The sequence below is a fragment of the Ambystoma mexicanum genome, chromosome 2p (genome assembly GCF_040938575.1).
Source record: "Ambystoma mexicanum isolate Mex_15411 chromosome 2p, UKY_AmexF1_1, whole genome shotgun sequence".
NCBI lineage: Eukaryota > Metazoa > Chordata > Amphibia > Caudata > Ambystomatidae > Ambystoma > Ambystoma mexicanum.
In genome coordinates, this window is record NC_090923.1 from 713,985,849 (window position 1) to 714,013,745 (window position 27,897).

Below are 27,897 nucleotides of genomic sequence, written 5' to 3' on the forward strand. Positions count from 1 at the left end.
TGATCGCTGGACCCAGGGAAGTGGGTATGCTGGAGACAGGTAAGGTGTAGGCTTAAAGGCAAAGATACAATTCTGAAAAAGTGTTGTATTGTGCTTGTCTACACTTGTCTCCCGCCATGTGTACAGTAAACCACCTCCCACTACAAAAATCCTACTGAAGTTTTTTGGGCGCTTTTTCAACACATGCATTAGCAGAGTTTTCCTTGCGTCAGATTGTGCAGAGAAGCTGCAAGCCCACCAATGGTTACTTATTGGCAGGTCATTAGCTCCTCTTTGCTAGTGACTCCAGGTTCGGGGGACCTGGCTGCCTGTGTATTTGTCTTTCCATACTCAAGATTTCATATCAAGCCTATGGTCAGATGTGTACTGTCTCTTTGTGACTCGAAGTATCTTCAATAGTTGTTGCGAAAGGACACAATCTCAGGGGGAGTGCAATTGAAACCTCTGACTCCTTTTAAACATGATGGACTGCAACAACAAGAGTTGGAATGACACAGTGTGTGGGGGTCCTGTGCTCATTGGTTGTTGTTCTTCCTGGAGGCGGATAGGTCTTCCAGCTGTTTCTAACTTTCCTCAATCATGCCATTTGAGTCTTCTTTGGAGGGATAGGTGGACTTCCTCCTCTCTGAAAAAAGGTGCCAAAGTTTGTGTGAACAAACATAGGCACAACTGAGCCGGGGCACTGAAAAGTTGGTTTGTCAACTCTTTCTTTAGGCAGAACTATATCTACTCTCCCTCCAAGCTTCCTACTTCCTGGGAGCGGAGAATGTGAAAGCAGGATATCCTTGAGCAGGATATTTGCTTCCTTCAAGAAATTCTCCCTCACTATGGAAGAGTTTCAGCTCTCCTCAGGTGGATTTGTTTGCCCTAAAAGACAACCATCTTCTCATCATTCCCCTTACCTGGGGAATGTATTCGATATCACTGGTTTGGCCAAAATTCCCTGTTTGCCTTTCCTTCTGTTCCCTTGCTTCCCTGGGTCTTCTGGAAAGTCAGGAACGGTAGGGCTTTATTGATTCTGGTGTCTCCTGCATTGCTGAGGAAGTGCTATTTCTGAATATTTAGATCAATATCAGTGTATTTGGAGTTGTATCTCTCTTTAACTCGTTCCCTCTCTCTAGCTCCCTCTTTCGGTGTTCCCCTCGGAGATGGTCCAGCTTAAAGGGACCTCTGGAGATTTCCTGGTAGGCCTCTGTACCATGGGCCTCTTTTGTGTGCATGTCCTGGCCTTATGTTCCTCTTACCCTTGCTCCCATGTAACCTACCACTTTTCCTTCCATCTCTCCGTCTCTCCGTTATATCCCCTGACAAATTTTCTTGATGGAGACCCACTTCAAGCCCGGCGCACAGGGTAATTTTGGGCCTTTTTGAAAAGCATTTCCTGGGCCACTTTTAGTTCCCAGTCCACCTATGGTTCCATTGTTATCTCCATTCCTTCCAGCTAGTCCCAACCTGTATCTCGGGCTGAGGCATTGGAAACTGAACAGCTAGGTAGCCAGGGGAAGTACTTTCCCAAGGATGAAGCCATGTTTGTCAAATTCACGTTGAATCCCTGTTTGACACCACGTTTGTGGCAACAAAAATCTGACTAAACAGGGGACTTCTCCCACGCTACACCATTGATGGACATTAACAACACCTTAGATTTCCTTAACAGGCAGTGCAGTAATGCAAGTGTGGTTGTCATCAGGAAGTGTATATTAAGAGATACCTCATTTATAACCCCGTGGGTCTGTGTAAATATTGTTTGTCTACAGACCTAATCCTTTTGCACAATTATGTTTATTTTGAGTATGTTTGGTATTGTTTTTTTTCATTTTGAAACAAAGGTAACTGTTATGAGAGCACATTGACAATGTGCAGTAGGGCCAAGAGTGTCATTGTTTCCTTTTATGCTTCCCAGCCCAGCCCACAATCCATCTCATCTGATCCCCCTATGTCAGGTCCACCCGGTCCAAGAGATGAAGAACACTAACCCTTTCCTTTACACCTCAGGGCAGGATCATTTTACACAAAATGGCTCCGGAGATCCCATTTATGTATTATTCACAGCAGTTGAACATGTATCAGCTAACCTGGTTTGGACTCTCCAGTCAACCCCCTAGAGAGTGTGGCAGGGGAAGCTTCTCCTGCTGAATTATGAGCAAATAGGAGATACAAAAAACCTGTATACGTGTCAGCAAGGTTCAAAATTATGATATTTAAAAAAAGCCTTTGTGGAATAAGAGGTGGCTTGTAATTAGAGGATTTTTCCTGGCATAGTATTTATAAAACCTTAGGGTTGCAACATTAATGTCCAAGTCTTTCATCCTTCCAATGAAGGCAATGAGGGTAAAAAGCGCTATAAAAACACAGGGTAATTGCGATATATAGTTGCACCTGATTCAATAATGAGAAAGACATGCCCTCATGTGAAGGAAACTACAGCACTGTCGACCTGTGACCTGGAATTCCTGCTGATATCCTTACCAGAGCCCATGGATGGTCCAGTTCTTCACATAGGTGGGAATCGCACAGCTGTAGTTGGCCCCCAGCCCCTGAAAGCAAAAAGAGAGCAAAATTGTCTAAGTACAATACTTTCACTAGGCATTCATAGAACCCTCTTGTCTGGTTTCATGCCTTGGGCAGGGGCCCCAGCTGCCCATCATTGGGAGTTTCTACCTTGGTTTACAGGCTCAGAAATGTACATGCATCATATGTTATATATATTGTTATCCCTCTGAAAAATGTGTGCTACTGAAAGCATTTATTGGGGATAATATCCACCAAGTATTTGTGACTACAAACAGTCCTCTTTTCAATGTAACAATTTTGTTGGGTCATTATTTGTAACATTTTTCAACGTGATGCATTTGAAGATGGTGATTTGGCGCAGTATAAAAGCATGATGTTATGTTATGTTACAGATACTTGTAGAACGCACTATCACCAGAGGGTATTGTGGCGCTAGGACGTCACCGGATAGACTAGTGGCCATAGCTCAAGGAGATAGGTTTTCAGAAAGCATCTGAATTCCAGATAATTAGTAACCTTTCTCAGTGGAGGTGGAAGAGTGTTCCAGAGTTGGGCTGATGCCACGGAGAAGGCAGGGCCACCCACCCTAGCGAGTCGAAAGCTGGGAACTACCACTAACCAAGCCAACTTGGAGCGGAGCGGCAGGGTGGTAGAGTAGCGGACAAATTTGTCCTGAAGAAATTCGGCACCCTGGCCATAAACGGCACGATGAACCAAACAGGGCGCCTTAAAGTCAACTTGTTGGGACAGCGGCACCCAGTGTAGAGACCATAAAATGGGTGAGATGTGAGTTCCATAAGGGGAACCGGTGGCCAGTCCAAACAACGTTTTATCTTACTGTGCTGTAGCTTTCTTTTTATGAATCATTTCACACTGCAACACCTGACGAAGAGGTCTGTGGAACTTTAAAAGCTAATGCTCTGTTCCATCTTTGCATTGTATTTTTAGTTAGTCAAATAAAAGGTATCAAAACCTACATCTTGTGTCGTTTTTAAAACTGGACTAACACAGCATTGAACTTTTTTCTATGGCTCTTTATAAAATACATACACATGTGTACATCTTTCTGCTGGATGCTTAATAGACCTAATATCTTTAATATATTGACTCTGTAAAATATGCTTCATTAGAGTAAAATGATAAACAAAATTATATTGTAGTTACACATTTGCAATAGCAAAATGTCACAGCTACCTATCGCCTTGCTGTAGTGCCAGAACCTACCAAAGGGCTGAAGGTTCACAGTTCCATTGAAATGTTACTAAGTCAATGCACTATTTCATGATGTATCAGTAAAATGCTCAAGAAAGAATGTATGTATGTTTTTAGGAGATGTATCAAGTGCAACGGAGCACAACATAAGTGGAACATACTCATACTTATTTCAATGCATGGAGACGAAGAGACTAGCAAGGCAGGTGGTAGGACAGAATAGCAGCAGGAGTAACAGCCAGGCCCCGTGGAGTCATTCGAGGCGTCGGGTCAGTAAGAGAAAAGGGCTTCAATGAACAAAAGACTAATCTGTTTTAAATGTGGCCTACAGCCCTATAACTTTGGCTTCAAGTTAACATAAGGCACTGAAGGCAAAGGATTACCTGGGAATGTCACGGCTAGCTGACCACACATTAGATATATATGTGTTACTGTTGGCTCTTTCTCTAGCATCATAGGTGGGTTGGTCTATCTGGAGACTGGAAAAAATCAATTTGGGCCACTTGAGTCTCTGGGTCTGTGTGCTTTCAGAAACCATCTTTATTCATAGGGAGATGCTCGGGGAATGCATATTTTGTCAAGGTTGAAGGTTTCTTTGACCTTGCTCAATAAAACCAAGCATCATCAATTTAGAGCCCAGCATAATACTCTGGCCTCAGCATAACCCAGACCTCCTGTGTCCTTTTCATCACCACTTTTCTCCATTGCAGGCTGCACCAGCTAATCAGGTCAAACCCACCCCCTTTGATAGTTGTATTAGGCTGAGTGGAGCTGTTATTGCTCTCAATTCACTCTCATATTAAGAGGTCATCCTAATTTGTGTCCCAAAATGTTCTTAGATATTCACCCTGGATACAGACAAATAGGGGTTTAAGACAGGGTTGTGTTTTGGCCCCCTTCCTGTTTTGCTTCTATTTGTTTGGGTTGGGTGGCCACTTAGGATCATTAAATACTTTCCCCCTAAGACTGGGTTCTATGGTCATCCAATATTTATTCTATGCGGACGATATCGTTTTATGCTATTTAACAGCAATTGGTCTGCAGAGAGCATTGTCAGCAGTGGAGGGGTTTTTGGGGAGCCTGGGCTTAAAGGATAGTTCCGGGACTTTTTTTTTATTGTCCCTACGGGTCGGCCATGTGTTTGTAAGCATAAATCGGTAGATCGTAGGAAACTTTCCTATGGACCTTACCCGACTTTTCGCCCATTATCGCACTCGAAATCAGCCTCCATTTTGTGATAATCCTATCATTCCGCCGCATCGACCTGGCTCACCTGCCTTTGCGGCACTAAATCAAATCCCCCGCCCCTGAAACAGACTTTATCAAAACATTCATATTCCCCGCCTCTATCCGTGACGTGACTGAGCTGCGTAGGCAAACGCGCCCAGGCGTCTTCTACGCGACTCCACACAGACCCCGGAAATCAACACAGATCAGCTCACAATACAGCGCACCACAATTCGGAATATGAAACTGTACTTTGAAATCAAACCGCAAGATTGTAAATGTGGTAAAGTACATTTATTTGACATCAAATGTTTAGAGAATATTCAGCGATTTGCATTTTTATTTGCTCATGTTCCAAAAAGTTCGTATTGAGGAACGCGATGGTCCTTTGCTGTACACAGGGTCTTAGAGCATCTCACAATACAGCACCACAATTCGGAATGTGAAACCGTGGTTTAAAAGCAAACGGCAAGATTGTACATTTGGCAAAGTACGTTTATTGGACATCAAATGTTTAGAGAATATTCAGCGATTTGCATTTTTCTTTGCTCTCGATCCAAATTAGTTCGTCTTGAGGGAAGCGATGTTCGTGTGCAGTACACAGGGTGTTGGTTTACGATAAAAATAAGCTCTTCTGTCGCACTGATAATCGCATGGCTGTTCCAACAACGAGGCACTAGGCCACCACAACGGTAGGTATGTTGCATCTAACCGTTAGTACCGCGTAAGGGCATACTTGTACTTGGCGATCGTCCCATAAAATGGTCAGGGTGGTAACGTTGTTCACGCGGAGAAGCAACTGGCGGCTGTAGAAGCCGTCCGCCGGTGTCTGGTACTCGTGACACAGACAGTAGTGAATGATGTACCTAAAAACATAAAAAATGAAATTAGTCTCACCATCAGATCCTTATTAAAATTATTCATTTCATAGCGAGGACAGCGCTACTGGGTGTACACAAGTGTTTAAAGGCGTGGCGAGGCATGGAGGGGGGGGGAGTGGAGTACAAGGTAAGTAGCATAAAATAATAAATAAATAGGGCCAGCTGGTGGCAAGTGCAAGGTAAGTGCAGAACAAGTGCTGGGAAGGGGGGGCTGTAGGATACTGAGACAGTCCCCCAGTGCAGGGGTTGACAGGGAGGCAGTGCAGGTGGAGAGTGGAAGGGCCCAGGACCGAGGTCGCAGACAGTGGACCAGTTGTAGCAGGGGAGAGGGAGAGAGAAAGCAGAAGCAAAGAGGAAGGTTTTGAGGTGCTTCAGTAAAAGCAGATGTTTCTCCTCCAGATAGTGCGCGGTAGAAAACACTATGCCACATAGAACGAACAAGTACAACTGAACCCGTCTTTAAAGCCACTGTATAGTAATGAAATTGCGGTATAAACTCATCAAAAGTTACTTACATTATATTTGCATTTTCCATTGTGTCTCTGTGTAGGGCAGACCCGAAACACCACTCCTTCTTTGCCGACGTTACTTCTTCTAATGAACGTGGCTCATCGTTTCGTTTCTGAAATTTTATTCATTATCTTTTCTTAGTCTTTCAGGATGGTCCCGGCCTGTCAAGGTCAAATCACAATAGAACCTTATATTGGGTCGTGGGCCGTTCCGCCACCCGAGCAAAACATCAAAGCAGCTGACCTTCACTTTGAGCGAGCACACATTTCTAGTTAGCTCCAGTTAGTGTAAGGGCATCTTGTCTGCGTGCCTTTTTTTTTATTGTCCCTATGGGTCTGCCATGTGTTTGTAATACGGAAACATTCTATAATTTTTGTAAAAATGATTTATATTACTGTTTGGTTTAATTGCAATGGGCCTGCAACATGAGGAGACTCGAGAGAACAGACAATCGAATTACAATCATTTAAACCGTGATGTGTATTTCTCAATGAGCTCTGCTTTAGGTGGACATGGAACAGAGGCAATGTTGGGTGGCAATGCAGTTGTCCCCTGCATAGGTTCGTTCACCACTCCATGTATGTGCCTATCGAGGACATCTACGATAAGTCTCTCAATAAACTCATATTGCATATCCTCAAACACTGGTTTGATCACCCATTGTTTACTTCTTTTAGTGAAGGCCTTATTGTAGCGAAGCGTCCCTAAAGTTCCGGTCGTCCTACTTTGTTGACGGCCAACATTATGGTTATGTGCCAAGACCGCTAGAAGAGTCCGATTTATCATGCCTTCCATGCCAAAATGCAATCTTTTGGGCCTGTACTTTAGGCACATATTGTGGAACACCTCCAAATCTCCTGTGTGGCAGAATTCCGTGAGTCCCCTCAAATCTCTTGTTATAGTTTTATCAAATACAATCTTTTCAATGGCCTTGTGAGTGGGTGATGAAGGAATCAACCACTTCTTCTTCCGTGCCTCCTCTGTGGACAAATGGCCATGTTCACATTTGTGGAAATGCTCATTTGTCGACCATCGATGTACGTTGCTACAGTGCAACATTACTGACCGCCATTTTTCCAGTAGAATTTCCAACGACCCTTCACATGTTTTTGAGCTCCACCAAAGATGGTTGCTGATTGACTTGGACCACTGTGAAATACCTTGCATATCTTTTTTTTTTCCTGCAGCCGACAATTTTTTATTGATTGATTTTGCAAGATGCCAAACGTCAAATTGGTGATTTATATTTTTGTACTGTTCTCTCATTGTCTTGGCAATTGAAACGTGTCTGTCCGTGGCTATCAGGTCGATCACCATTCCCCGCGATTGTAGTTCTTGCAATGATGCTACAAAGCCAACTTTCTCCATGGCCACTGAGGATGTACTTTGTGACACCTGCACGACCACCGAACTCACAATTTTCTTACTTTCCATGTCCTGAAAGTGGTAGGTGCAGTACTTGGCTGAAAATCCTGGACTGTCGCATTGTCCATCACCGGCTAGCCTGAAGCGTTTGCCCGCGAATGTACTTTCCATTGACATTTTTTCCATTCTCCAAGCTTCGCTGATGGCTGGAAATAGATAATCGGTTTGGTATTTGTAGAACTGACTTTTCGCAATGAAATGGATTCCCACAAACTGAAAGAAATACTGTAACTTTTTAAAACTTGAACCACTAAAAAGTGCGGCCGCTGCACAAAGTAGATTGCCTGCTGGCAGTTGCCCCAGCATGGGTTGTGCAGACCATGCGAACGGATGATATTGTGTACAGGTGGCATGTATTTTAAGGTTAGTGCCTCGAATTGCACGAGTCACATTAATCAATGGCTCCCCACATACTTCCCCACCAACCCAATGCCCACATTTCATCATCATAATAATATCCATCAAACAGCTATCGAATACAATGAATTTGGCCTCTTTCCTTATACTGTCACTCTGCATCCCAGCTGGTTCGGCCTGTAACGTTGAGGACATGTCACTCGCATGAAAGGTACAATCTCTGATATCGTCTTCCGCTATGCTGAGTGATATTGATGGTGTTTCATTGTCGTCCACTTCATTCTCTTCCATTGCAACATCTGTTCCTTGTCCGGAGATGGGAGAAAAAAACAATGTCTTCAACTTTCGCGTGCTCTTATTTTTTGCGGGTGTGGATTCTGTGAATTGATCTACGACTGCATCCAAACTACCAGGAGGACATTCACTATCAATGGCTGGTGGTGGTATAGCTCCGTTGTCAATCACTTCATATTCTTCCCATTGGCACGATGCATCTCCAGTCTCAAGTCCCTGCCAAAAGGTTTGACAAGCAACATCTCTCGTTCGCTTCACTGTCTGTGTAGATCTAGTTCTTACACCCACTCGCAACTAGAGGACAGATTAGAAAAGGGATGTTCAGTTTAAACACAACTTACAGTATTGAACTATTGACAGTGAAAGACAACATAATATAGTGAACAGGACACTAACCTTCTTTTGCTTTCTTTTCTTTGAAACTTTCTTTCCTCGAACTTCAACATCTGGACGCTGTTGCTCCGACTCGTGTGTGCATGTCTCCACTTCCTCTCGCGCTGCAACGACTATACTTTCATGATAAGCACATCCATCACTCACTGAGGCTCCATCGACTCGCTGAAACATAGAACTTTCATTAGTATGTATAATAATATTGAAAACACAAAATGTACTTGGGGACCAATACCCATACGTACATCTCAATAGCAAAACACGAATGAACGCATTGTGTAGAACATTCAAACGACAATAGTTCACGCATTGTTGATCTAGTTAGATTGAACTGTCAAGATCCATACCTCGGGCTCCGCATAGACTTCCATTGATGATATTATTGAAGATGACGCTTCAGCAACTCCCTGAAACACAGTAATTGCATTAGTATGGTTTTCTATTTTGTTTAAAAGAACATAAACTTTCTGCAGGCGTCAACGGCTCATCTAAATAGACCTGCACAAATGATCAGTTGTCTAAAATAAATAATGGATATCCAAATATGATTCGATTTGCTCCATCGTTGGAAGTGTCACCACCCAGAGATCTGCATCAACTACTAGGGGTGATGTTCTTGTTGAAGAAGCTCCGTCAGCTCCCTGAAACATAGTACTTGCGTTAATAAAGAAGGAAGTATAGCGGATGTAATCACGTCATTTGATCTCGCATGATTGATCTGTCAGTATCCATACCTCGAAATGCATAAGAACATCAAGGGACGCTGTAACTGCGGTGCACACTTCTGCAAGCTGTTGCGCCGACCCGTAACTGCATGCTCCCCCTTCCTCTTGGACTAATGCTCCATCGACTCCCTGAAACATAGGACTTTCATTAGTAATGAACACAATATTGAAAAAAGAAGACACATAGGAGGGCGACGACAGAAGGACATACCAATGGCTAAAAACGAAAGAAACATTGTGTGTAACAATCACGCTACAAGAATGCAAGATCTGATGATCTCCATCGATGGAACTGTCCGGAAACGTACCTCGAGCATCTGAGTGACATCTACGGTTGTCGTCAATGCGTTGGACTCCTCAGCATCTCCCTGAAAGACAGTACTTGCATTATTTTGGATAACAATAATTATAACTGAAAACAAAGACTAGAGGACGAGTACTGTGGTGTACCATTAGGTAAAATAATTACACGATCAATTAAAACTATTGATTTACATGCCTAAAACAAGTCAGTGTCAGAATAGCTAAGTAAGATTACCCGATAGGCGCTTGAAGTGGCTGATGACTGCAATAACGACACGGATGGAGAATCTTCAGCCTTCATATTGAGTGGATACATAAATGGGGAAATTATTGTTAGCTAATGCTACACACTACCGCAATGCCGAGAGATAAATACGTAAACTTGACTCACCAGTGGAGGGATGTGGACGAATAGAGTGGGAATAGCGGTTGAGAGCAATTTTCGCCTCGCTCGCGGTGTTTTCGTCCTTATTAGCAATGATGTGGAGTACATGTCTGGGCTAAAGTGCCTGCTGCAGATGCGGTATCGATCACCCCTCTTGTCCGCAAAGACTTCTAGGACTCTACTTTCTATCTCAGAGGCTGGATATCCGCAATATCGGACCCATTCTCTTATCTGATCTATTGTCTTAGGGAAAACATGCATTATAGTACCTTCAGATTTGTTATGGGTCTTCGAAGGGCAACCGCCAATGGAACAGGCAGGCATTATGGAAAGTTCTGAAAAGTAAAGATCAACAATTCTCTATGAATACCAATGTGTTAAAACATTAAATGACACATAAAAGGTTCAATGCAAGGTCCGTTTTGGTTCTTGGAACTATACACGTTATTCACATGCGGATAAGTATTTCAATAACTTTCAAAAAATAGAAAAAGTAATTTGACTAAACTCAGAACATGTGACTAGTTCCTTGCATGTACTGTCGTGAACGAAAAGAAAACATGGATGCAATTTGATGACTACTAGCAAATAGATATAAATTAAAAAATTGGACGCAAAATGATTATGGTACATGGACTTACCTTGACGAACAAACAGTTAGATGCAGGGATCAGAGTAGTTTCTTGTCGTAGAACAGGGAGCAGTTCACAGGTTGCAAACTGACGAGTTTGCTCAAAGTGGTCACGGAAGTTCACAGAGACGAAGAGCAGATAACCAGCACCTTCACGGGTTGACTAGCAAAGCGCAAAGAAGTTCTCATTAGAAATATGAAGTGGGTTATAAAGAATTCGAAACAGGGGTGTGTTTGTGAATGAATGACGTGTATATGTCGTGGCATTATGCGGTCTGCAGGGGGCCGTCCAGCGTGAGGGGGGATGCTTGGCAGGAGACACGGGGTCTGTAGGTAGACATGGGAACAACAACCCATGCTCTATAGACCACTTTGAAGTGTACATGGTCTTTGGCACCTCTTGGCCTTTATCGCTCCTTGACAGCTCCACTTGCCAGCACAAGTACCCCGGTGCGAACTGCCTTTGATAGGGCGGGGGGTGGATCGGGGCGGTGGTCGTGCAGACAAGACACAGGAAGACTCGTGAATGGAGACACACTTATGTGGATTGCAGGGGGCCGTCCAGCGTGAGGGGGGATGCTTGGCAGGAGACACGGGGTCTGTAGGTAGACATGGGAACAACAACCCATGCTCTATAGACCACTTTGAAGTGTACATGGTCTTTGGCACCTCTTGGCCTTTATCGCTCCCTGACAGCTCCACTTGCCAGCACAAGTACCCCGGTGCGAACTGCCTTTGATAGGGCGGGGGGTGGATCGGGGCGGTGGTCGTGCAGACAAGACACAGGAAGACTCGTGAATGGAGACACACTTATGTGGATTGCAGGGGGCCGTCCAGCGTGAGGGGGGATGCTTGGCAGGAGACACGGGGTCTGTAGGTAGACATGGGAACAACAACCCATGCTCTATAGACCACTTTGAAGTGTACATGGTCTTTGGCACCTCTTGGCCTTTATCGCTCCCTGACAGCTCCACTTGCCAGCACAAGTACCCCGGTGCGAACTGCCTTTGATAGGGCGGGGGGTGGATCGGGGCGGTGGTCGTGCAGACAAGACACAGGAAGACTCGTGAATGGAGACACACTTATGTGGATTGCAGGGGGCCGTCCAGCGTGAGGGGGGATGCTTGGCAGGAGACACGGGGTCTGTAGGTAGACATGGGAACAACAACCCATGCTCTATAGACCACTTTGAAGTGTACATGGTCTTTGGCACCTCTTGGCCTTTATCGCTCCCTGACAGCTCCACTTGCCAGCACAAGTACCCCGGTGCGAACTGCCTTTGATAGGGCGGGGGGTGGATCGGGGCGGTGGTCGTGCAGACAAGACCAGTTTGCCGCAGGGCCTCACCAAGGAGAGGCCATCTAACTGAATGTAAGAGGATGGCTGCAGGATCTACTACATGGAATGCAGGGGGGTGAGTTTATAAATACCTCACCCTCCCAGGAGAATATACACTAGATTCATTTAAAAAATCAAAACAACCATTGTTAAAATATATGTTGGGCTTTATTTTAGATTTTAATTAAACATAAATAATAAACATTACACATTGTAAAGTTGAGGTTGCAGCACATCGAGGGAAAATCCGCGGTATTGTCCACTGTCACTGGGGAAATGTTGTCTAATGGCAAGTACCGCACAGGCAGGTATTACTCTCCGAACACGGTGTCCGAGCCTCCCGTGAAGCCACCAAGTGAAGCAACGATAGGCCACCAGCCTGTACCACCTGTGAAAAAAAAAGATGCAAACTGTATTAAACTGACCAAACTTTCTTATCAATGTCGATTCAGGTAACACATGTCATTTTTCTTAGAAAAAAATTATATCTAGAAAATGCACTATATGGAACAAATTTACATGCGTTCGAATGATATGTAAATGTAATTTTATATGTGGGAGACGACCATGAAATAGTGGTGGCATCACTGACATCACAAACAGAGTATACTTACTCGTTACTCGGATTACGCGGACGAACAGTGCCGCGAAGTTCGTGCATAAGCACCATCATCATCCTCAACACGGTCCGTGAGAGGCAGGCTTCCCTGAACTCTGGCAGCTCGGTGATGCATTGCGGACTTTGCTCGCCTTCCTGCAGACTTTGCTCGCTTTCCGAAATGTAGGCCAAGCACCCGGAATTTTCACGGCAGCAGCAGTTCTCCTCCTCAGTTGGCATTAGCTCGCACCGATTGCACGTGCACCAGGTGGAGACGCCGTCCATGCGACATGGTCCAGGCTCTTCATCCGTTGACTGGTCCTCCCAACTGCCGTCCGAATCCCCATCGTTTTCGCGTGCTTGACTTTCCAGTAGTTCTTCCTCGGTGTACTCGGGCTCGTACATATACGGCATTATTGTGGCCATTGTGCGGTAAAGATAGTAAAATAATTTACAGAGATGGTACAGGTGTTCACACGGGCTACAAGCGGCGAAGGTAGCTGACCAGAGCACTGAAACGAGTCACAGAATACTCAAAGTAACACAGAGAGAGGAATGGAATCGAAAATCTGCTGCTGTGTGTTGTGAAACGGTCTGTTTATACTTATTGGGGAAAGAGGCGTCCTGCCATTTCCATGGCAACACGTCAATAGCTGAGGCGCAGCGATTGTTGACACGAGACGTGCTTGAAATGGGCAGTACGCGTCTGCTGATGTCAGGCTCAGGGGCGGGGGATTTGATTTAGTGCCGCAAAGGCAGGTGAGCCAGGTTGATGCGGCGGAATGATAGGATTATCACAAAATGGAGGCTGATTTCGAGTGCGATAATGGGCGAAAAGTCGGGTAAGGTCCATAGGAAAGTTTCCTACGATCTACCGATTTATGCTTACAAACACATGGCCGACCCGTAGGGACAATAAAAAAAAAGTCCCGGAACTATCCTTTAACATTAAATACAGTAAAATCAAAGGTGCTTGTACTTAAAGGTGGCAGGAAAAGTTGTAAAACACTACCTTGGTATTTGAAAAATGGCAGGTTAGAAGTGGTGAATAAATGTGTGTACCTAGGGCTTGTAATTTATGATAAAGTTTTGGGGCTAGAACCGCAGGAGGACCTTATGGTAAAATTTCTAGGGGCACTTGTGAAGCTGCGAATTATTGATGGGAAATGTATTAGATATTCGCTTTTTACCAGCTTTGAAGCTGTACAAGCAACAATTAGTCCCAAAACTTATCTTTGGTGCCCAAACCAGGAGTCAGCCCATAGACTGGCCTAAATTGGAGGGGGCTTTGTGGAGAGGTTTACTCCAACTCCCACAGTCAGTTCCCCTTGTAGGGATCATGTTTGAATTGGGATAGTTACCAATCCAGACAATGGTAGACTGGGGTAAGCTCGAGTTATTCACAAATATTTTGAACCCCCCTGTGGCTTCAGTTTTTGAACAGTTAAATCGGGTAAGGACACAGGGGGGTTGTAGGGTCTTTACGGGTTGGGTCACCAGTTGTGAATTAATGCTTCAATGTGCAGATATTCCTATCGAAGAATTTGGGCTGACCCCAAAGGTAGCTAAATTAAGATGGTGCAGACATGTTTGGTCAAATTTGAGAAATACGATTATGGACTGCAAATGCTTTGGAGATCATTTTGTGTGGTCTTGTAAAAGCTTTAATGTACCAGCACCCTACTTTAAAAAACACCCATCGAGAATGTTCAGGGCCCAAGTTTTAAGAATCAGGCTGATCTTGGTTCCAACAAATGAAGTACTGGGTAGGCGGCTTAAAATTCCACGAGATCAGAGACTGTGTCGCCATTGTAAGAGTAATATTGAGACTTTAAAGCATTTGTGTGTGGCCTGTCCCAATTTCGAAAACCTAAGATCTCATTTATTATCTGGGCTAGTTTTTTCCTCTGAAGATGAATTGTGGAGGAGGATTTTGAACTGTAATTAACTAAATTTTTAAAGAATGCTGCAGTACTTGTACAGTAAGATGAAATGTTTGTACGTCTGAAATTTTCTATGGATTTAAAAAATTGTATCTTTGTGTATTCAATGTGTTAAAAGTACTTTTTACTGTGGAACATAATAAAATAAATAATAAATAAATAAAAATGTTCTGAGATAGAGCAAACTCCATCTTCTCTTCCATCAGTCATCATAACACCATGTTGCCACTTTTTTTCTTCTCATGCTTCCTTGTTCCCTCAGCAGCACCTGTCAATGAATTAGGGCCCCATCAGTGTGAACATTCACCCAATAAAGACCTGTAGCACTGACATGGCAGTGCTAAAATCCTATAGTATTTTAAGTGTACTTGTGGAGGAGACGGATGCTGCTCGAGTCCTTTAACATTGAAAAGCACTGCATCACTGGAGGAAGCTCACACTGCTAGAGTTCTATTGCACTGACAACTTACACTGCTGGGTTTCTGTAGCATTGACTGGGCTTGCTGGGGGTAACTCAGAGATGTGCTGCACGCTTGACACTGCATACCAGTGGCATGCATTCTAGATATGAATGCTAGACTTGCGGCCTTTGTAAAGAATCACTAGAAGTTGCCTCATTTAAGTACAGGACAGTGGTAAGAGCTTGTTGAAACCAAGTGGAGATAGTTGCATGCGCTATAGAGCTACAACTTTGGTGTCCGGTCAAAGGGTCGAATACATTGTTGCGATATAAAATCATTTTGAAACAAAAGGACCGAAAAAAAGGCGTATGCACTAAAAACGTTGGTTTGGGGGGACCCCCCCCCCTAAAAAGAAAATGTATTTGACTTTTTTTTCAGTCCTTTTGGTTTGGAACTATTCGAAACTATTGCATTCGAAACAATTGCATTCGACCCTTTCAACTACAACCACAACTTTACATGGGGCTGGGTGTGTTACATGAGAGTCACTGAACAGATCTGTGTGTGTATTGCACAAGCGTAACTGCACAGCAAAAAGTGTATCATGTAACTACTACACAAACAGGTCTGTGTGTGGTGTTGATGTCAACCTACACTGGGGCTGAATGTGCCAGCATACATAAGAAAGTGTAAGTTATAAGGCAGCATAAAGCCATTTATGCATTTATATAATTAAGCAATAATCCCGCTTTCTGCGGCTTCATCGGCCAGTAATGCCCAAGTCACGAGGGCCTTAACTTCAGGCCCCAGTGGAGCCTGCAAAGAGCAGGATTATTGCTATTAGCACCCCGAGGCAAACCCTCGAGGTGCTAATAGCAATAGAAGAAAAAAATCCAGCTGTGCTGCTTCATTCACAGGAGTGGCTGGGGAGAGTCAGGGTTGCCATGGAAATGGAGCACCTTTCCATTTCCATAGCTTCAACAGGAAGCCATGCGGCCCAGGGCGCCAGAGCCCTTAGGAGGTAAGGTTGCCGTCACTGAATATTCCCCAACGGGAGAGCAGCTGTGCCAGATTCCAGACCTCTTAGGGACATGAGTATGTCTGTCACCGAGGTGTCAGACTTGTTGGCCTTCTATAATGCCTGTATGGGTGTGTTGAAACAATGAACAGGAGTGTAGATTCCATTGTACGCATTCCCAAAGCCCTGAAGTGGCAATTTCAGTAGTCAGGAAAGGCAAGAAAAGAAGCACTTTGAAATGTGTCTCTACTGGTAGGTGTGACCGGGCAATATGTCTAACAGAACATATCATGGGGAGTTTGGGCTCCTAAGATAGTGATGTACATTCCAGTACACTGTTGTAAGTCTTTGGTGCTAACCGGAGTGCCCGTGAGCCCTCTCCCACCTACAGATCTAGACAGACACTGATGTAGCATCGATATCCAGGTACAACAGGAGGAGGGATGCTGCTCCACTATTCAGTGACAGGCTTTTTAAGCACTGTATGAGAGGTCTGTTTGGCTCATTTCCACCAGCCAATAAAGCTGCTCCACAATGAAGCCTAAACTCAGTACTTTTGGAATCCTTAGCAACAGCACATTTCAAGCATGTGTCATGGAAAGTGATTTTTTTGGTGGCAATCAGTTCCTCAAGGAGAGTGTCAGAAATACAAGCACGGGTAGTTAACAAACCATATTTTTGTTTCGAGAGGGATATGGTGGTGCTGAAAACTAACCCCTGCTTCATCCTGACAGTCAGAACAAATGTCCACCTGAACTCTACCATCATACTACCGACTTTCTTCCAAAATGCCAAGTCACCAGGGGAGGTTGGCCTGAACTTCCTAGATGTAAAGAGAACATGTGACGAACCGCAGGTATTCCCTGTGAGGCCATGAAGGTGAGACCGCTCTGCAAGACCCTCCCTACGGATTGAGGCAAGTGGGACCTCACCAGGAGAGGCTCCCCTTTTTGGGGACAAGGACTCCCGTTCCAGAGAGGAACTCCATAAGGCAACTACCATAGCTGCAGATGTGGGACTCTGTTCTATGAAGAATACTATGGCTGAAAGCAATGTAAAAAGAAATCCATGTGGAGAAAATAAGGAAAATGTCTCTTTAAACAGAGACATGTGTTTAACTGTGAGGAGTCAGATGAGATGGAGAGGGCAGTGCTATGCGCAGGGAAAGCACCCTGACCTCATCACACCTTGTGGAGCCCAGGCAGATTACAGCGCCCATGGGTTTCGAAGAACCAGAGTAGGAGAGTGTCAGACACCGGAGCCCTGGTGTGCAGGACCACAAAGGAAGCGATACAAACAAGAGAAGAAGGAAGAGGTACCTGGCAGTGGCGTGACCACACATGCAAAGTGGTGGGCAGGACCCCGAAGAACGGAGTAGAGACTACCATGACGGGAAGCCTGAACACCTCCCGAGCACCAGCGTCTGCAGATGGCAGACATATGACTGAGAACATGAAAACGAAGAACAGTGAAGAGAGTGAGACACAGTACCCGATCAAGAGCCGAGCCCTGCAACCGTTCCCCGCATAACGAGAGGTACAGAGGGAATTGGGAACAATGGGAGGCCGCCTGGGAATCATTATCTACAGCAGGGAACTCATCCCAGTACTAACGACAAAACAAGAACCAGAATGATTGGAACTATGAAAAATTAAGAGAATGAATAACAAATAACCCGGTAGGTAAATAACCCTATACATTCAAAGTTGGAAAAGGCTAAGCAAATAGACTGTGAAGAGCATATATCTGGTGACAGGAGTGCCAGGAACTATTGTAAGGTAAAGTATTAAAGATAGATGACCACAGAAAGCACGAGACTCAAGAGTTGTCTTGAGGAACTACAAGAGTTTATAAGAAAGTTTATAAGAGATTATGCTTAGAAGTATATAATCCAAAAAGAAACCTGTACATAAAAAGACTATCCACAGTAAAGAGAAGATAAAGGGAAGGAGAGACATTCTCTTGGCCTATTTACTTTATTCATATTTAGTGGTAAGGTCAGATAGGGTTAGTCTGGATGGAGGACACATTTACTTTGGACTTCCTGGCATCTGATGAGTACCTTTAGTTTCTTTAGATAGGTTGTATATTCCCTTTAGCCGTAGGGAGAGATAGGCTTTATTCTTTAATTTCAATGAAGAGAGTACCGAATGTCCTCTCAGTGTATCCGACTCCTTCTTCCGACCCACCACAAGCAATAAAATACTATTTGGACAGTACTAAGCCCTTCAGAGACTCTACTCAAGTGTTTGTCACCTTTGGCCCATCAAATAAAGGAAAGGCTATCTCTAAACAAGGATTATCCAGGCAGATTTTGTCTGCAATTTCCCTCTATCAAATCAACGGCATTCTCAGCAGGAATCCCGCTGACGTATATATGTCAGGCTGCCACCTGGGTGGTGCCCCACACATTCACTAAGCACTGCTGCCTAGAGGGGCAGCATGCTGCAGATGCAAGGATGGGGCGTGCTGTCCTGTAGCGCCTGTTTCATTAAGGTGAGCCTTTATCCGTTTCGCCTCCAATATGTTCAAAAGTACTGCTATGTATTCTATTCAAAGCATGTGAATCTATGAAAGATCCAATGCTGGAGAAGAAGTATGTTTCTTACCTGTAATTCCAGTTCTCCAGCATTGGTATCTTTCATAGAGTCACATCTGCCCTCCATCCTTCCGAGGGGTAAAAGGGCCATTCGGCAGGTAAAGAGAGTATCATCACTCTCCTGTTAGTATCTGAACACGGTCTCCAAGGGAGGGGCTTAACACCTGACGTCCTATTGATTGGGACCAAAAGGATCCATAATAAGGAGGATAGACTACAAAACACACCTGTTTCTTCCATTAGTAAAAGTAGAAAGTGTGTAACTGCGGATTCCCAGCCTGACAACAAGAAATATTCACAGCATGTGAATCTATGAAAGACACCAATGCTGGAGAACTGGAGTTACAGGTAAGAAACCTACTCCTTTCCTGGACGCCGACCACTGCCCTCCTGGTGCTTTTCAGTACAGAATCTGGCATGTCTGTAGTAAGTGGTAGTGCCTCGCCATGTAGTGTAAAAGAGGGATATCGCCCTGAAGTGACCATGTTACCGCAACCATTTTTGGGATGCGCTGCCCTACTAGCCTATATGGCTATGAGGGCTGGTGTGCTTTTTAAGCACCAGATGTTGGTCCCAGGGTGGATCTGTCATAATGTAAGTGTGTTGTGATGATGTAGGCTGGTGGCAGCTGTGTTGTAGTTCTGGCTATACCACACTCGCAGACCTTTTCGAAGTCCTGCATCAGGCCATTTTAATTCTGGCCAGTCCCTTGGCTCTTGTTACCGTGAAGAAGGCCTAAGAATGTTGTTGTGCTGATGTGGCCTCACCCTAAGTCCACCCTTGCACATATGGCTTCACACTTAAGATGGTTTGGACTGGCTTAAAACCACCATATGTCCCCAAACTACAACCTTTGTGGGCAGTACAGTGATTTTGTGGTTTTGGAGGCAAGCTTGATTGACCGGCCACCAAACCCTTTTTTCTCAGCACTGTAATGTCGTTGGTGGACTGGCTACGCAATCTGCTGTGTGGAAGAGAGCAGATCAATGGGGTACCCTGTCTCTTTCAAACTCTGGTACTGGACCTCCTGCAGACTGCTGGTACAGATGGGCTCCTCCTGAAGAACCCTGGCCGGACATGCTGACTGGGCCCTATATCCATTTGTTCCTGACCCCACCCCCCACTCTTTGCTGCTGGTGGAATCCCTGCACTGGTTTATTCCTTTGCTTCCCACCAATCCTCCTAGCTGTTTGGATTTGTCGTTCCGTTGTCTTATGCTTTCTTGACCTTTGTAGTGCTGGCTTCTTTTAAAATCCTCCTGTAATCCTCTGAGGTACAGAGTGTTCCAGACTGGGGGGATGTTACTGCTAATCCATCTCAACTCCATTTGGGGCAATTCTGCGTCATCACCTGCCTTTATCCCCATCAAGGGACTGTTATCTTACTGGTGGTTTGTATTTGTATTTATTACATGTATACAGTGCTTTCACCAAAGCGCTGAACAGAGATTACAACAAAATGGTACTGTCCAAACTTGATGTGTCGTGAAGAGTATTAGGGCCTCTGTCCCCAAGTTCCCCACAGAGAGATATAAAAATACTCTCTGTGCGAGCCTTGAGGCCACAGGTGTTGGTGTAGTTGCAACAGGAACCAGGCGCAGCCGAAGACCCCAAGGCTGTGGGAAAGAAGCCAAGTATTAGCACAAACAGGCACAGTATTTAATTACACAGGCAAACCTTAATACCCAAAAAGGAGCTTACCTAAACCCGATAAGAAGGGGCTGGGATCGGGTGTTGTGGTGCAAGGGGCGCGCAAGTCAGTCCCTGAAGCCTGGCACCCGATGGTAGTGCCAGCTGCAAACATCTGGACGTTTCTTGGCACTTGGTAGAACGTGGAACACTTGAACGTGACTGTAACAATTCAGGCAAAACAAAGGCAGGTCCAAAAACAGTCCGAGGGTCAGTTCAGCTAATCGAGGTATGGAAGAAAAATCAGGGAGCAGTTCAGAGGCAGTCCAAAGTTCGTTATCCAAAAGGTCAGTATTCCGTGTAGATCAAAGTAGAAGTTCCAAGGAGAGAGAGAGAGCAGTCTGTGATTTGTGAGCCGAGGTCGAGTACCGTGAATCTTGAATCGAAACGCCAAACAGTGTTTGCGTGAGAAACAGCTGTGAAGCAAAAGCGTTGTGAATCTCCCGGCTTTTATGCACAGCTCCCGATCACGTGAGCGGATGACAGGACACGTGATCGGGAAAGCGTCCCGTAACCAGGAAGTGATAGCGATCGGCTGCTGCAGCCCGACCACAACCTCCAGGGAAGTTGCCAATGAAAACGAGACACCCAATGAGGACGTCTGCCGCCCCTGCTCGGAAACAAGGACCGCTTACGCTTCCCTAGCACCACAGGTAACCGAGGACCCTGAACTGGGTGTGCCCTGGGAAGCCTAGCAGTACTGCTTGTCGGAGGGTAACCGGGAATGGGAGTACTGATATCATTATCTGCACTGGTCTGGCTGTTAGGCATGATGGGGTGCATGTTGGTATTCCTCCTGAGCATGACAGGTACAATAAATGTACAGATGAACACATGGTAACATCAGTAACAGAAAGATCAAGCGTTAGGAAATTCAATAGATGTTTCTTTAAGATGGTATGAAAGAGATGAAGGGAGGTGGCAGAACGTACAGGAAGAGATGAAGAGTTCCAGAGTTTAGGTGCATGTGAATAGGTCAAAAGAACGGAAACTAGACAGGGTACATGGCGGTTTAGGGACATTGAGAAGATGAAGATGTTCTGAGTGCAGAGAGCAAGGAGTATAAAGAGAAATAAGAGAAACGAGATAGGACAGAGCCAGGCTATGAATGCATGTATAAACAGTACAGAGGAAGCTGTCAAGGGACACTAGAGAAGCAGAAGGTAGATAAGATCTAATAGAGGCTTAAGGGGTAAAGAAAACAAGATGAGTTGCAGAATTGAAGACACAGCAAAGGGGGGCAAGATGAGAGTCGGGGAGATCAACCAGTGGGGCAGAACAATAATCGGGTCAGGAAAAAACTAAAGAAACGTTAAGAAGTTTGGTTGCATTAAAAGAGAGAAAATGATATATACACTGAATATTGCAGAGGTGGTAGCGGTAAGTACGAGGAGTAGTTGAGATGAGAGTATCAAAAGAGAGGGATGAATTGAACATAACGCCAACATTTCTAGGAAGAAAAAAAAGGGGAAATAGAGGTGGAAATGATGTACCTGAGGGATAGGCTGAGGGAGCTAGTGTGGTAGCTGAAAAAAAGAGAATCTTGGTTTTTGTGGGATTTAGGTGAAGAAAAAATGAGGGTGTATCTAGTGTTGGACGGTGGTGAAACAGGCAGAGGAATTAGCGTGAAGAGTGGTAGACAGACCAGAGAATGAAAAGAACATTTGCGAATCATCTACATAGAAGAGAGATGAGAGACTGAAGGAGGATATGAACTTTAGAAGAGGAATGGTGTAAGAGAGAGAAGTGAAGTGGACCAAGTTCTGAGCCCTGAAGAACACTGTTTTGGAGGGGGTGTGATTCTGAAGTGCAACCAAACCCAACAAAAACAAAAGAGCAATCTGATAGATAAAAAGTAAACCACTGACACAGAATTCCAGAAATACCAAGAAGAGAGAGATCAAAGGGGTGCAGTGATCTACAGTATAAAATGCAGCTGATAAATCAAGGGAAATGAAAATTGATTAATGTTTTGGATGCCAGGCCGAGTGAAGGAAGTTGGAAATGTGGAGGAGGGTAGTTTCCGTTCAGTGGGATGGATGGTAACCAGGTTGCAGAGGAGGAGGTAGGGAGTGGAGGTTATGGAGGAAATAGGGCGGTAAAAGGTGTAATCAAGAGAAGGTTTTTTTCAAGATTGCAATCACAATGTTGTACATGCATGAGGGGGGAACATGAGTAGATGATAGAGAGAGATTAAAAAGACATTTGAGATATGGAATGCGATGAGGATATCAGACGCAGGTAACTAGCTGTGCCAGAGTCAGAAAGCAGATGGAAGGAAGAAAAATAGGGTAAGTAGGAAGATAGGGAAAGTGGCAAAGAAGTTTGAGATTTTAGAACTGAAATAATCAGTAAGCTAAGTTGCAGAGAGAGGGGAGGACAAAGAGGGATCAGGGGGTTTGGAGGAGAGGATTCTCATGAGAAGTTGGAAGAGACCACGGGGATGATGAGAGAGAGAGGCAGTCAGAGTAGGGAAATTGCTTTTTTGGCATCAAGTGGAATGTAGTCATAGGAAGAGTGGCGAGAGAAGAGCGGGAAGCAAGATCGGTATGAGTGAGATTTATTCCAGAGTCATTTGGTCTTCTGGAATGAAGACCTCAGGGAGAAGTGAGGGTGATAACCAAGGGTATGGAGGTCACCGCCAAGGAGAAAAAGGGCGAGAAGGATATTGAGCATCAAGAGTAGAGAAGGTGTCAATGGACAGGACAGGATGAAAAGAAGAAGGATTGTTAGGAATGCAATTCACGCCAAGAGAAAGTGATGAGAATAGAGGCACATGGGAGACTGGGAGGTAAGTGAGTGGAGAAAGAAAGTAAAGAGGGATCAAAGAGATAGGGAGGGGGCAGAGACCACTGTTTCATGAGAAAGTGAAGAGAAGATGAGATCAGGGTACAAGACAGAAGTATGAGAAGGGGGGTAGAGAATTGATAGTGATGGTAGAACTCAAGAAGCGAAAATAGAGCACTGAATGTGCACCTTCATTCCCCACAAGCTGCCCTGAACCCTTAGCCAGTGTCTTCCATCTTCCTGGAGCCATTCACATGTTGCTGCTTCTGCCCACTCGGATATCTGTTTAGGTGTCCAGGTTATTGAACCTTTTGGCCGCCTGGGTCCTTGCTCAGTTGAGGGTTTGATTCCCCGAGTCCTGGAGTGCTTTACCGCTGTGGACCAGACCTAAATAGGACCCCTGTTATTTTCTGCCATTTCTGGGTTGAATCCGTCGTGTCCTGTATCTGTGAGTACTTGTCCCCATGCCCTGGCATCCAGATATATACTTAGAGGTCTTCACCAGGGTTTGCCTGCATCCGGGAGTAGTGGTGTTCTGAGGTCCCTGATCCCTGTGGGTTTCTATTCACTGGTAGAAGCCTGTGGTTCTGCATCCAGCACTTCTTAGCCTGCTGGGATTAAACCCTGGGCTGCAAGTCTTCTTGGTGTTCCCTCCAGTGTTCCCTTTTGCGGATTTCTCTGTCTGCTGCACCTGTGGAATAAAAGGGGAACTTACCTTACTTTTCCCGACAACTGCTGCAGACCTAGGGGATTTAGCCCAATTATTTCCAATTGGAGAATGTTTAACTGCTCCTAATAGACTTGTTTTTTTTTCTCTCTTAATGGACTTGTAAAGGTACCTAACTGTGGAATTTTGCTTAGGTCACCTAAAGCCTCTGGAGTTTCTGGAGCAAATACTGGTATTTTCAAATGCACCAGTGATTTGTTATATACTTTATAATACTAAACTGTTCTCGCACTTGCTCGATCTGAATGAGACAAGGCCTAGTAAGATCGTTTGTCTTGTCCTCCCTCTGTCTTCTGTCCCTTGTCTTGTCGCGCCCAGAAACACTTGTGTACAAGCGAGTTGTAAATGACTTATCACATCAAATCTCTGCAGTTCACCCTGTTCACAAAGAATTGCAGGTGTTACTTTATCCACATGTACATTATTGGTGTCTTCTGAGTCCTAGCGATGAGCTGGGACCTCTCAGGGCCCAGTGCTGTAATTCTAATGTCTGTTTTCCAATTGCATGAATCCCTTTCTTCCCGCCTTTTAGGGCACATGTAGCCCTAGTTCTATCTGTTAAGCTAGACAGCTACATCATATGTCCTGGAGTGTTGTGGAATCAAAGCTTTATCCATTCCTGTTGTTTTTTTAAATATACTAATGTGTTGTGGTGAATATTTGCAAATACTTATTTGACCATTTTTTAAAATCATAATACAATACTAATAAACTAGCATATATTTACAATATATATTTTGCGTGTTGCATTTGATTGTGTCTGTGTATGAGACTATTTGTACTTTGTATCACGCCAATCCCCTGACGAGGTCGTACTTGACTGCTGATGCCAGCAGTGTAAGAGTCTTGGGGCCGAAGACCTCCTGACCCCGATGATGGTGGCCAGTAAGAAACAAAATGGTATCCCCTGGCACTTTTCTTGTTCTGTTAGCAGAGGACAGTCACAAGATAATTGCCCGGCAAATAGTGTCCCTGTGCCAGGACCAGAAACACTGTGATCCTTCTAGAATTCAGGGCAACATCCTTAAGGGTACAAAAGCCAAACAAGAAGGGCCATAGTTAGTGCTTTAAGTGGGCCGGGGCCAGGTGGGGCGGGGCCCCGGCAGCCTCCAAAAGGTGGGACTCAGCTGGGGCCCTGCCAATGCCCCCCAGTCCCACAACGCTGCAGTGGGACTATTTGCTGCGACAGCTGCCCGCTGTGGCGCTGACATGATCGAAGACAGCTGTGCTGACAGAAGTGGCAGCCACAGCATTGCGCAAACTTCAGCTGCCTCTCGGCGAGAGGAAACTGTAGTTTGCGCAATGCTGTGGCTGACACTTCTGTCAGTTTGAGCTTGAGGGAGTGCCAGCTGCCCACAGGGTCCCCAAACTGAAACTTCCTCTTGTGACCCCTCGCGAGGCTTGCAAACCTCGAGAGAGGTCACATGAGGAAGTTGCAGTTCCAGGCAGCCAGGCCAAACCTGATAAAGGGATGCGCCATTTTGGTCTGCCTCACCTGCTGCACCAGAGTCAGTGCCAGTGACTGTGTCGACAACAAACATCATCAAGGCGACACAACCACGGCAAGGTAAGTGATTTTTCTGCCCCTTCCCCACCCATCACATTTTTAGCTCTTTTCCTGTTTTCTCTCCATTTCGGTAGCAGTCTTCCTCTGCTCTATCTTCTTTCCTTTCTGGACTTTATCCATTTACCTTTCCTTTTCCCGCTCCCTTTTATCTTGCACTCTATGGCCTTCCTCTGCAGTTGTTTCTTTCCTTTTTGGACTTCATACATTTATTGTACCTTTTTCACGCTCTCTTTTTTGTTGCACTCTATTGTCTTCTTCTTCTGTTCTTTCTGTACTTCATCCATTTATTCTTCCTTTTCCCCGCACTCTATTACCGACCCCCTCTGCTGCTGAACCTGGGGGGCGGGAGTGGGGGCACCTTCTCTGTCTCAATTACCTCCTTCCACCGATGATGGGAACTGTGCCTATATAATAAAGTAGTGTGGGGTTCACACATACCCTCTTCCCATGCCAACCCCTGAGGATCAGTGGGGTCACTCCTGTCCGAATGCAGAGACAGCCCTGAGTGGCCCAGGGACTGGAAGTTTGCCAGTACCCATTGCAATGCAGTGCGTTCAAAAGCCTGAGTCAGACTCATTGGCCAGGCAGAGAACCCTACCAACTTCAATTACCCTAGCAGCCCTTGTTGTTTTTGGCTACACTACAGCTTTCAGCAACTTGACAGCTATCCCTCCCAATCTAGAAATGGATCAAATGTTCCATCGCTCTCCTTTAATTGTACCACAGGCGGGTGCCTGCCCGACCTCCAGCGGCAGCGCCTTCATAGCCGCTGCAGGTGGGGACATGTTTCACCAGCGGCCAGGCACAAGGGCATTGCCTGCACACGCAGAGTGAGTGTACCACCAGTAGTCACACTATTGTGAATGACTTACGTGACAGGATTGCATTGCACGCTTAGTTCCAATGACTGAATGAATTGGAGCATTTAAACACGAGTGTCTCTTGACCAATGGCAGCTCTCTGGTTGCATGAACGCTTCGGAAAGCAAGAGCAGCAGCAAAACCAAATGAAGCCAGTTAGTATGTCCCATGACGTGCAACTCCTTGACTAGCTTATGTTATATGAATGCCAGGAGGCATACACAGGATGGAGCAGGACAGTAATAAAGGACTGGCACCTTAGTTTAACAAGAGCGACCACCATTTGCTCTGTCATCCACCTGTGCCCAACATTCCTTTGGCAATATAGATGGGCACAGCCTAAGTGGCTTACATTATCTATGGCCAACTTGAGGTAACTGTCCTTCCCACTGCTTGCATGACTGCCATCTTTAAGGCACTCCTACCGAGTCTTAGACCACGCCCATCATGCAAGCCATGCCCCCAAATGAGCCCTCCCCCCTCAATTTCTTACCCCACTGAAAGCACTGGCCATTGTCAATACAGACCTATCATCAGAGAACCGTGAGTATGCTTGAAGTCAGTGAAATACCGCAAACTCACAGTAATCTCCAACAGTGCAATCAATGTGAAAATTCGGCTCCCGCAGAGTTCATGAACTTGACGGTGGTCCTGCAGACTGCAGAAAACCTGTACTCTATTTCGGAACACTGTGGACCGCCCCAAATGCCGGAGAGCGGGCCCAGAGTACCCTAGGGATAATCTGTAGACTTTACTTACCAAACCAGGACAGACAGAATAAGTGACATACAAACCATCAGAAAATCATGGCTGCCCAAATAAAGTCCAATATAGCCCAGAGGAAAGAACACTGGATCCACCAACCACAAACCAGCCTTTACAGTGGCACACTGAACGAAGAACCAATAGAAGAAAGGTACATTTAGTCCCAAGATGTGGGTCGGTGGAGTTGGAGGTAGTTTGAAAGGAGAAGGTGAAGCTGGAGGAGATGCAGAGACTGAAAGAGGAGGATGTAGGAGCAGAGTGAGGTGGAGGCAGAGTGGTGATGAAGAAGGTCGGGTGAACACCGGGCACCACTAGAAGCCCACCACTGACCGAAACAGGTGTAAACATCGTTGGACAAGTTTCTGTGCTGTTTAACACTTTTTGTGACACACCTATATTTGGAAAGGGGTGTTCAGAATCATTTTGACTAGCAAATGTGTTGAGAGGGTTGTTAGACATTGGTAACCCTTTTTTGAATGTATAATTTATTTATGTTGTGATAGTGTATTTATGTGTATGATTGGTGGAATGAATCATGTGATGTGAAAAATCTCTAGATGTTGTTTTAGTGAATATATTTTTGTAAATAAAAATTATTTTGTTGAAGATAATATTGATGTAGCAGTACCTTTCCAACCTCGCAGCTAAGGTGCAAACGTTTTGAGTTATTCTCCTCCATACCCTGCCAGAAAGCCCAGCACCCCTACATCAGAGAGGATGGAGGCATTAACTTGGGGCACTCCAGCCAC

The 27,897-nt window shown here is 45.1% G+C and overlaps 1 protein-coding gene across 1 annotated transcript in view; it reads right to left on the reverse strand.

Moving 5' to 3' along the window:
* The window catches only part of LOC138566704 (ribonuclease T2-like), a 359,594-nt gene that overhangs the window by 257,996 nt on the left and 73,701 nt on the right, over window positions 1-27,897 (reverse strand). Inside the window, exon 4 of the mRNA XM_069644295.1 lies at window positions 2,470-2,537. Within this exon, the coding sequence (XP_069500396.1) occupies window positions 2,470-2,537 (68 nt within the window). The remainder of the gene's footprint in view (window positions 1-2,469; window positions 2,538-27,897) is intronic.